This window comes from Morchella sextelata (genome assembly GCF_020137385.1).
Source record: "Morchella sextelata strain SCLS chromosome Unknown scls_25, whole genome shotgun sequence".
Taxonomy (NCBI): domain Eukaryota; kingdom Fungi; phylum Ascomycota; class Pezizomycetes; order Pezizales; family Morchellaceae; genus Morchella; species Morchella sextelata.
Window position 1 is genome coordinate 1,019,478 of NW_025408640.1, and position 12,078 is coordinate 1,031,555.

A 12,078-nucleotide genomic window follows, 5' to 3' on the forward strand; every position below is an offset into this window, starting at 1 on the left:
TTTTCGAGCAAATAGGCCTACACAAAGAAGCGGGAACCATGGGACAGCAGCTCATGGCCTGTTTGCGTGGATCAAAACTCTGGGACTCTGAGAGACTCCTTGGGCTGAGCAAGGTGCTACAGGATGCATGAAGTAGTGGCTGTCTTGATTTTACGGTTCATACCAATGTCTATTGGTTTTCTCCTTTTTTCGATCCTGATCATGTTTCATAGTATTCGTTTTTGTCTGTTCGGGCTTAAGTAGTTTATCACGCATGTTTGGTAGTTGTCAAGCGTTTATTGTGATAGATTTCATAGTTTTCGGTCAATATGTTTATTAGTTGGCAAGCTCCTTTATAATTTCAGTTAGGTTTCCTATCATCAGAAACATTTTGCATTCATGCGGGGAAAACTACCGGACTCAGGAACGGTCGCTGATAGAGTATACTATTTAAGGACGCAATATTATACTATTGAGAATCTCCAAGCCACATTTATAGATTTCACTTTAATTTATCATGTTTTTAGTGAATTTGACTATTGACCATAGAATCTCGCACACCAACTCTTATGACACATATGTTTATCTAGAGACATCTAGGTGGAACCCTGAACTGGTTGCTTAGAGAGGATGGCGCGCCGCCATAGACTACGGTCTGCATGCGAACATGAAATAAACAAAAACAAAAACAAAAGCAAAAGAATCTAGAGACATCTAGGTCTGTCAATCTAATTCAATGAGCGAGTCCAAAACGACAGTAAGTTTAGTAGGATAACCCGTTACGCGAAGTTACTAAACTACATAGCTGGAATAACAATATCGATAATCATTGTGAACTACGCGTGATAATCTGTGCCCCGGTAACTAATATACCGCTCGAGTGCCAAGAATTATGTAGTTACATACTATTTAGAATGTTTGCAAGATGTACTGACGGGCACTGGAAATGTTCTTGAAGTGTAATTTCTACTTATGAAAGATCAAAGCCGCTCTGATGATTACAATGGTGAATGACGGGGGATTCAAAATCTTCTGGGACGGTGTATTACCAATCATAGAACATCACTCGATCATGCCAAGAACTCTTAAGAATCCGTCCCAATCACGTGTATGTAACCAAAAGATTATGGCAGCTAGTGATGGACACAAGACAAAAGGTGTCGAGAAAAGATAGAGCATAGGTAGGAAAAGAGGAGACGAAACAAGATAAGATAAGAAATAATCTAGTATCGAGACTTTGTGAGATATGCGAGTGATCGATTGTGACTCAGGTTATCACATGCTATCACATATATGTCCCTAACCCTAGCGAATCCTGAGGGAAATTTGAAATGCCTGTGCGGGCAGTAAGTTCCCATCCCCCACCGCACATAACTTGATACCTAACCCGAACTCTCGAGACGTTGTATAGTACACTAGTAGTGGCCCACCTCGCGACCGCGAGGTCTCCTCCCTCTCCCACCTACATGTAGTACTTTCCACCTCCAGTAGACATACATTGTTAATTTGGCCATATCCAGTTTATCCCTTAGCTATCTCCAGTATATGGCCAGCTCCCGGAGTTGGCCAGCTCCAATAATTCTCACCCCCGATACATATATGTAATTACCCACCTGCCATAATTGTCCACCTCCCGTATGCCCACCTCCCGTAGTATAATTGATCCCAGGCATGCCAGTGTCATGTTAGCAGCCCGCTCCCAATTTTGATGTGTCGTGCTTAGTAAACCCACCCCTGCACCTTTCAGCCAATCAAATGCTCAAGCGTTTCGAAAAACCATAATCCAGTACATAGTAGATAGCTCAAGTATTGGCCATTCCGAGACGTTCCTATTTTCTATATGGCGTAGAGAGAGGCTTTTGGGGTTGATCGATGGTTTCCGCTGTGTCCCTCATTTCCCCCGTTCTTTCATCGGAACGGTTCGGCGCCGGATACTGGGGTGCTGACAGTTTGGTACATGTAGTCATCTATAGCCCGGCCATAATCCCTCGCCTAGGGCTATAGACTTCCCACCTCCTCTATTTCCCCTCCCGGACCTTGGTGTGAAGCCCGTTCTTCAGGTCCTCGTTTCTATATGATGTTCGATAAGGGTCCCGAACTGTCACGACGCATGATAATTAATTCAGGACCGTGCGCGGCATGGTATTACACCCGATTCTGCGTATCGTGTTCCTCTCCATGGCCATCAGAATACCCGTCCTATAAGTGGTCCGGTAGTTTGTAGTATGCAGTGTTAAGGGTAAATGCTTATACCGTTGCAATTGCTATGATAATACTCTTGGTAGTTTTTCTGATTATTTAGTGGCATACCCTTATAGAGAGAGAGACCTTTGAATGGAAGTTGGAACCCTCCGCCCCCCAAGAGTGAAGTCTCCGCCACCAAAAAGAGAAGGAGTGTTAATCTCGGGAACCCTTTGTCCGCAGGTTGTCGGAGTTGGAGTGACGGTCATTAGCGTCCAGTGGAGGAAGTATCAAAGGGGGCTCTCTGTGACTGTTGCCTACCCGTACCTGTACCTGTACCCGCACCCACTGTCATTTTCCTTTCTTCTTCTTTTCCTTCTCGTGTCACGAATCATCACTGTGCTTTCATCAATCAATCAAGTCGTTCGTCACGAAACCATCTCAATAGTCGGTTCTAAGCGTTGGCACAATACGTATAAAGAGGGAAGTTCAATTTATCTAGGACTTATGGGGCAATATGAGTAGTTGTGTCCGAAGGTTGAGTGTACCAGAGCGGAGGGCAGCAGCAGAACCTTAGTCAAAATTTTTACTCTTGAACTGTTGATTTTGCGAGAGGTGGCGGAGCCAGATGAGAAGTTCAGGGACTTGTATAGTGCGATTTTGCCATAACTGTAAGGTTGCATGCATTAATGAATTAAACAAAAAGAAAAAAAGACTTTAGTCAAACCCTAACCCTGAGTACACAATAAGATACCTGCTCATAAGGTATGACCTTGTGGTGTTACTGTAGCTTTATAGAGGGAGTAGGATATAGTGGATCTGCTGGATGACAGTCAGAGTTATTCGATAGACAGGATCCATCTCAAGATTGAGTATAGCGCCGCGGCGGCGCGTATGTGGCCTGGAAGGCTGTAACGGTGAGCGTAAGCCTGAGACTTGCGCTCGGGATTAGTATAGTTCGGCGGTCAGCCGTCCCCGATTCCGTCAGTGCCTCAGTTAGAACAAAGTCGATGCGGGCAGGGAGGGGGTAAACCGGGGCACCGTCCCAGGAAAAAACCCAGGTCGGGAAAGGTGGGGGTTGTGAATTGGAGTGTGGGAGAATAGACGACTTGAGGAGGGTTTGAACACGTGACCTTTGTGAGGAATATGTTTATAGTGCAAAGAAGATACTATTGCGCCGCTGAGTTCCAGCGACAACTATGGGAGTTTGTTGCTCCTTATATACAGATAGTTCTTAGTACCACGTGATCCCCTGATTACATAATCCTAGCGCTAAGCCTCCTTGTTCCAACTATAAGTCATCCCTTATACATGAGTAATTACCATACATAACCGATGTCGCAATGCCATATTTTTACACTTCCCCTCACTTGCCACATCGTATCAATTCTGACAATTTTTGGTGAGCTGGTTTTGGTAGTCCTTTGGTCATTATGTCCGCGACATTGTCTTCGGTAGGGACGTAGAGGATTTCGAAGGTTCCGGCTTCGAGTTGTTCACGTGTATAGTGGTAGTGAACGTCGATGTGCTTGGACCGGTCATGGATGCGTGGGTTCCGACAGAGTTCGATAGAACCTGTGTTGTCGGCGTGTATGAAGTACTGGTATTGTTGTTGGAGTTCGTGCAAGGCATTACGAATCCATACCAGTTGTCGAGCTGCGAGGGACAGGGCCATGTATTCGGCTTCTGTTGTTGAGACTGCGACTGATTTCTGCTTCCGGCTTCTCCAGCTGATGGCTGACTTCCCTAGTCTGAACACGTATCCTGAGAACGATTTTCTGTCATCTAGGTCTGAGGCATAGGAACTGTCTGAGAATCCGTCGAGTGTTCTAGTATTCCCTTTCGGGTAGAACAGGTTCCAGTCTTTGGTTCCGTTGAGGTATCGGAGAGTTCGCTTGGCTGCTCGTAGGTGGTCCTCGGTTGGACATGAGGAGTACTGGGAGAGAGCGGTAACGGCATGGGTGATATCAGGTCTGGTAGCTATACTCGCGTACATCAGTGATCCTATTATGGATTGGTACTCAGTTGGTTTCTCGATTTGGTCTTCCGGTTCGCCTTTGTGAAGGTTGAGGTTCGGTTCGAGTGGTGTACCAACTGGTTTGCAGTTACTCATTCCAAATTTATCCAGGATTTTATTGATGTATGCGCGTTGTGATAGTGTGATACCGTTGTTGGTTACCGTTATTTCTATTCCCAATATGAACTTCGAGTTACCGAGATCCGTACATTCGAAATCTGCCTTGAGTAGTTGTCTGATTTCTTTTCTGAATGGGGAGTCGGGTCCGAATATCATGATGTCATCTACATACACCGATATGTATAGATGGTGGTTCTTATGTATGAAGACACATGGGTCGAATTTGGCTGGGACGAATCCTTTCCGTTGAAGGGAGTCTGCTAGGCAAGCATACCATTCACGGGGTGATTGCTTTAGTCCGTATATGCATTTTCGAAGTTTACAAACCTTGTTGTCCTGCCTGTAGCCTTCAGGCAGTTCCATGTAGATTTCCTCCTTGAGTACACCATACAGGAAGGCTGACTTGACGTCCATTTGTTGTGGTATCCAACCGTTGTGTGCAGCTAGTGCCAGTAGGAGCCGTAGAGAATCATATCGTGCAACGGGGGCGAAGGTCTCATCGTAGTCTTGGTACTGTACTTGGGTGAAGCCTTTAGCAACGTACCTTGCTTTGTACCGCTCGATTGTTCCGTCCGCGTTGTGTTTTACTTTGAATACCCATTTTCCTTTGACTACTGCTCGGTTGGATGGTCTGTTGACAATATCCCAGGTATGGGCTTTGTCAAGGGCGTCTTTCTCAGTCTGTATCGCCTTTTTCCATAGGTGTTGATCGTCGCTCTGCATAGCTTGATTGAAGGTGGAAGGTTCTGTTACGAGGTGTATATGGTAGTTCGGGGGGAGTTTGGATACGTCTTGATATTCCGTGTCTAACTCAGCCCTATAACGTCTGAAGTCTTCTTTGTATTGATCGATTAATTCTTGTTCAGTGGCTTCGTCTCCTGGGCCATTTTCTTTCACATCTTCGATATAACTTGTAAGTAACTTCTGTTGTTCTACTACCTTCTCGTCATACTCCTTCCTTCGTACTTCTATTTCAATTTCTCTATTTTTTCGCTGGCGTATTCGATCTGATCGTTTTGGAGGTTGTGGTGGTGTACCTTTGGGTGTCGTTGACACAAGTGGTTTTCCTTTGAAGCCTTTGAATGGTACGACTGGTGCTGGAATTTTCTCCCAGTTGTCTCTTGGGTCTCGCGGTTGTCCCATAGGTACGGCAGGTTGTTTTCCCTTGTCTGGTGTAGCCGGTGGTGGTTTTCTAACCAGTTCCGGTGATTCCGGGAACAATCCTGGCATTTCTGTACGGTTCTCTTCGATTGCATTTGACTCGGGTTCTGGATCAGACCTGTCTTCTGATTCGTATCCGTCGTCTGATGGTGCATTTGCCATTTCTGGTTTCAGGCTGGGGATGAAGTCGAGTTCCACTGAGACTTCCCCTGATTCAGGAGGGGGGAATGTGACGTCCCGACTTTCAATTACCCTATGTTGTGTTCCTATCCAGATACGGTATATTTTATCACTGTCTGAGTATCCAACTATGATTCCTTCATACGCTCGGGGTGCTAGTTTGCTTCCTGCTGGCCTAGAGTTTTCTGGGATGTGGACGTAGCATTTTTTGCCGAATGGTTGAAGGTGTTGTATACTTGGCTTGGTTCCTTTCAGGGCTTCAAAGGGGGTCTTTCCCTTAAGCGTACTGTGAGGTAGCCTGTTTTTGAGGTAGACAGCTGTTGCGTATGCTTCTCCCCATAACGACTTAGGATGGTCCATGATCATGCACCTGACCATTGTGGTTACTGTCCTGTTGAATCGTTCTGCAACTCCATTAGATTCAGGAGTGTATGGGGGAGTCTGTTCATGAACTATTCCTTGTGAATCGAAGTAGTTCGTTATGTCCTTGTTGATGTATTCACCACCACCATCCGTTCTGAATCTCAGTATTGTTGTGCTATACTGTTTTTCGATCCTTGTAACGTAGTCCTTGATGGCCTTTTTTGCGTCTTCTTTCTGTTTCAGGAGATATATCCATGCGAAGCGGGTGTAATCATCGATGAAGGACATATAGTACTGAGCTTTCCCTTGTGACTGTATACTGAACTTTCCAGATAGATCTGAGTGGATTAGTTCGAATGGTCGTTTGGATCTAGTACTAATTGGTGCAGGTTTCTTATGTACGCTTTTTGATAGTGCACATTGACTGCAGTGGAAACTTTCTGGTTTGGGAGGCAGCCTTTGAATGTCGTGATACAAGTTTTCTAGTGTCGCAGGGTGGCCTAACGCTTGATGCCATTCATCGTAAGAGGTCAAACGAACTGTATTGCTAACTACTTGTACATTCCAAAGTCCCTTTTCCAATTTTGCCCAAATTATTCCTTTTTTTTCTTTTGTAACCAACTTACTTCCTCCTCCTGACTCCGTTCTAAATCCCTTTTTGTCGAGCACAGTTTCGGAGACCAATCCCACATTTCCCAAGGTTGGGACCAACAGCACATCGGTGAGGACAATGGAAGATCTACTTCCATCGGGAAGGTGGCAGCTGAAACTAGCGCTTCCCATTCCGGTGACAGCGTGGTTGGTTCCATCAGCTGTTCGGACGTTGCCGGTGTGAGGTCGGATGTTGATGAGTTGGTCTTGGAAGGGTGTGACGTGAGAGGTCGCTCCAGAATCAAGGATCCAAGTAAGGGGTTGGGAGATGTCGTGGCGTACCATACAGATAGTGGTTGTAGAGTCATTTACTACAACCGATGCCGAGTTGTCCTTTCTCCTTCCCTTTCTGTTCTTGTTCTGTTCTTTGAGCTTTCTGCACTCCGTGTATTCGTGGCCTTTGTAAGGCTGTCCCCTTTTCTTGCACCAGGTGCATTCCTTGTCGCTTGTAGTACTCCTGGTATGGAGTACCTTGTTCCCTGTTTGAGGGGCTACCTCATCCAGGTTCTGTAGTCGTTGGCGTACGTCTTCGTAGGTAACATCCTGTTTGGTTTGGATGTTGTCGACGACGTTGCTCATCGATTTGGGTAGCGAACTTAGGAGGAATGCCGCCATGGCTTCGTTGGATTTGGTGAGGGGTAGGAGAGCCTGAGCGAGTTTGTGGTCTGCGCTTTGGCATCTGGACTTGAGAGTATTCCAGTTCGCATCGAAGGTCGCGAGATGCTCGGTCAGTGATCCGCCTTCTTGCATCTTCGTGTCTAGGACGCGGCTGAGGAGGGTGATCGTGGTGTTGGGTGAGACACGATCGTAGAGGTCTTTGAGCGCCTTCCATGCGTAGAATGCATTTTCGGCGGAGACGACTGTTGGTTGTATTTCTTCGCATACAGCAGAGATGAGAAGGCTGTGCATTTGTTTACGAGCCTTCTTTATCTCGGTTTTGCTGAGTTCGGTGTCATTCTCGTCAGGGTTCTCGATGCTCAACGCTTCCCACCAGTCTACAGCGTCGAACGTTATCCTCCAGGCACTCGCCCAAGTTTGGTAGTTGGATTGCCCTTGTAGTTTAGGGAGTCCATCAAACTTGAGACGAATGTTACTGGTAGCTGTTGTCTCTGAGGGTTTAATCTCAGCAGCCTTGGATGACGATTCTCCTTCTGAAGGCATGATGTTGTTGGAAGTGTTGTTGAGTTAAGCGAGGTGGCGATGGTGTAGTGCGGATTCTATTTGGCAGAACCCGGGCTCATAACCTGTGAATTGGAGTGTGGGAGAATAGACGACTTGAGGAGGGTTTGAACACGTGACCTTTGTGAGGAATATGTTTATAGTGCAAAGAAGATACTATTGCGCCGCTGAGTTCCAGCGACAACTATGGGAGTTTGTTGCTCCTTATATACAGATAGTTCTTAGTACCACGTGATCCCCTGATTACATAATCCTAGCGCTAAGCCTCCTTGTTCCAACTATAAGTCATCCCTTATACATGAGTAATTACCATACATAACCGATGTCGCAATGCCATATTTTTACAGGGGTTGTGGCATAGGGTAGCGGAGGTGTTAGCTAATGTGGCCGGGGAACTGGGGTGTGGGTTTAGCTACACGCAGAGGTGATTGGCGGTGTGGAGGTATGGAGATACTTGTGGGGTCGTGGTTTGAGGAGCGTTGATCTCATCTTGTGTCGTGCAGGAGCCAGCGAGATCAATTTTAGCCCAGTGGCCAAGTCGTGTTTCTTGTGTATTTCGGGTGCGAATGTGTGTTTAATGCATTGCTGGCTTCTGCTGTTGGTTGTTCTTAGTGAGTAAGGTAAAGGTGAAGAGAAGACTGTAGATATGTACGTAAGCTTCGCGTTGATGTACGGTGCGGTTGTACTAGCTTGGTAGAAAATGTTGCGATAGAGCTGTGACACGTACAACAGCCACCGCTGACATCCTGGTTGATTAATCATACCATGTGGCCCTAATCATAATCTCTCACTCGCGTCACACTTCATCACTCGGTGGTAATGATCATCCACATCAAATTTCGCAGGTACGCGACGTACCAATTCAACCAAATTAAGAATCATTATTGTAGCTCAACACAACCGCCCGAGTACTACCGGATGATTGAACCACTGTTCACAGATTTTAAGGTCTTGGCGGAAAAGGTTGCTCCCGGAGGAGTATTAGGTTGAGCATGGAACTAAGCTCTGGGGTGTACTTGACGCCATATATACTCTGGCTGAGGTTTCGGGGTGTTGAGCTTTGCTGAAAACCGGTGCGGTCATACTCGCCGAGCGCCTCCTACGCCCCGCAGAATAAATACCGTTTGACTTACAATGTCGTTCCTAGATTAGGAGAATTTAGATAATGTAAGACGATTCATTGAGATTCTAGGTTTGGAAATACGGCGGCCTTCTCATAATTCGTTCGATCGGGTATTTAGAACCGGTATCTATACACAGATTTGACTGGAAAGTGGCGCACGGGAAGTTTTTGGCCAACCCCCCCCCGCCCGCCCCCCCGGAGGGAAGGGAAGTTATCTATACAGAAAAACCAGTCATAACTCCATCTTATCGAAATTCAATCAATACGAAGTTTCTAGTGTTCAGGGAAACAGACCCTCTATTTTGCCAACAAACACCTCCATCCTTACGCGATATCTCCGGGAAAATTCGGCCACTGTGGAAGTCGAGTTATGATAGGTTTCGCTGTACGTATCCCTATGGTACAAAACTTGCGTGGGAGTGTTTAATCGAAACCCGGTACTTGCTGTACTTAGTCAAAAAGGGGGTAAGATAAACCTCGCAAAAAATTTAAACTTAGAGGTTTTTTAGAGTTATTTAACATAAACCCGGATCCTACTTGCTTGTTTAACTTGAACCGTGTATTGTTCAGATTATAATAAACCTGACATGGGCTAACTTAAACATATCTAAGTTGGCATCTTTGGTATTAAACCTCTAAAGGTTGAATTTATATTAAACCTATCCTTTAAATATATTAAACATACCCGACTTTAAACTCCTATCTTGGATAATTTACATATATCTACTTTGGCCCCTTTTATGTTGAATTAGTTTATGTTAACCTATATAGTATAGTACGAGCCCTACTTTATACCTGAATACCGACCTTGACATCTACCTCGATGCCTACCCACCTCTCGACACCTACCTCCTACCTGCATCACCTGACGGTGCACCAAATCGACATCGAAATAGCATGTAAGCGCAGAGCTAGCAGGTAGGCAGCGCGCGGAGGTAGGCAGGTAGGCAGTCAGGCGCGGAGACAGGTAAGCAGGTACTAATCAGGCGAATATAGTAAGGTTTCATCAAATATTTGGCAGCTTAGTGGGAACGGTGTTAGACTTCATTTCGGAAGATCGCCGGTTCAAACCGCTTCATAGGCTGCCTCACTGGTACTGGCGGCGGGTTGGGGGTGGTGGGGTGCATACCCTGGCGGTGATGCTGGCACCACTGTCGAGATCAAGCTTTTTTACAGAATATATAATGGAGTATGTTTAAGGTAAACGGTATCTTTGCTAATGTTAAACCTCTCAGCGGTTGAAATAAACCTCAAACAAACGGTGTAGATTTTAGGTTAAACAGGGCACAGCTAACCTCAAACTCTCAAAAGGTTTAAGTTAACGGTACAGAGTTTATTATAAACCTCATATAGTTGATGTGAAACTCTCTGAGGGTTGAAATAAACCTCAAACAAACAGCATACGGTTTATACTAAACTCTCTGAAGTTCATTCACAATGCCTCCACAGTTGTTCTACTGCATGTCTGTTGTTTACCTTAAAGCAGCTCAACCTCGCTGTTTAAATTAAAAACACCGTTTTTGTACCATAGAGGTATGTTCAAGGCTTGAACTTCGTAGCTTACATTGGACAAAAAAGCTATATAGAGGATCATTTATTGACACGGTTTACTTATTCACCTCCTGTGGAGACTTACTCTAGTAGAGGACGTCCAGGAGATGACCAGCTGCCTGCCGAGGTTGAGTATCAGCAGGCTGACACGTCACGATACCTCATGTACCAATTAATAGTCTAAGGCTACACATTATTTCAAAAATAGAGCCAATAGGGTATCACATATTATATTTCTAGTTATGGAACCCTCTTTATGCTCGATCGAGCTAGATCCCCTGAGAGGGAAGAATGAGAAGAACGTAGCTCATAGCCGTGGCGGGAGTACATCACACCTGCTGGTAATATTGGATGCGGGCAAGTGTTTAGAGGGACGAATGAAATATAATCTAGTCTTATTTGAAGAAGCAGAGTGTCACTCGATTGAGACAGAGCTGGAACTGGTGGAACAGGCATGAGGTCTTAATCAGTGAATCCAATGGGACAAACCGCTTCAGATTTGACGAAGAACCGTACCAACTTCACCGTTATCGTGAGGTTGAAAGCCTCAACCGCACCAACTGTATAAGACCGGTTTCTGTGCGGGTTATACTGCTGATCTTACAAATGTACTTTATATGTTTTATGAAGATCTCCGGACCACTGGATCCATGGATTGCCCCCACCCTAATGCCAAGACTTGTTTAAATCATCCGATCGAGAGTGTGGACCCTTAAACGAGGTAGTGGACCTTAGGAGAGCTCTCCACAGTATGTGTTGCCGCTCCAGAGAGAGGTTGATCATTTCGAGTGATCCATGGTGATTGTCCAATATGGCATCCGGTAAATTCCGTGCGTCAACGGTGTAGAACTCTGTCCCAGTTGAACCATCAAGCAAAAAAGGCCCAACTGCACCGACCATCTCACTGTCAAGGCTTAAACCAGTTTATACCGTTCCACTGGTGTACCGTTGGATTCGCTGATCTCAATGGAAATAAGGTAGAGAAAGAACTAAATCGTCCGGAACGAAAACGATAGCTCATATACACAGTGTCTTCACTCGGCGGTAATCAACTCGTCGCCCCCCATCGCAGCCTTCTCTTCTCTAAATCATTTTTATATTTTCATTTGCATGGTGGATTGTCTCGGATAAGCCTCCGTATCTTCCTCATGTACTATACGTCCTAAAAATAAAGCGAGTTAGGATGTAATGCGGAAGCGAATACTATAGGAATGAAATAAAGAATATCCGGGAAACAGTAGCTAACAAAGCAAAATTTAAGCAAATACCAATCCACAAATCAGTAGTCAAAAACAATGAAACACGGCTTTACCCATCCGAAATCCTAGCCCATACTGATTGGTGGGTTTAAACATTGCGCTCATCGTACAAAAGCAGAAAGTGGTACGAAGCGCAAGCCAAAGATCCAAGACCTAATAACGAATAAAAAGAAAGGACCACGCTACTACAAAAGATACTGAGATAGCATAAATAGAGCCCACCATAAATGTGTGAGCACCCCCAAAATATCATTAAATATAAAAAAATATCCTTACAAAGGCCCCGGTCGCAAGACGCCCAAATGTCTTCAACA

General features: G+C 45.3%; 1 protein-coding gene across 1 annotated transcript; it reads right to left on the reverse strand.

Moving 5' to 3' along the window:
* Positions 1-3,526: 3,526 nt before the first annotated feature.
* On the reverse strand, positions 3,527-7,813 carry H6S33_008204 (uncharacterized protein; the record flags this gene model as incomplete). Its single annotated transcript, XM_044839564.1, has 1 exon — positions 3,527-7,813. One exon carries the CDS (start codon positions 7,811-7,813, stop codon positions 3,527-3,529), a length of 4,287 nt encoding a protein of 1,428 aa, XP_044688395.1.
* Between the last annotated feature and the right edge of the window lie 4,265 nt (positions 7,814-12,078).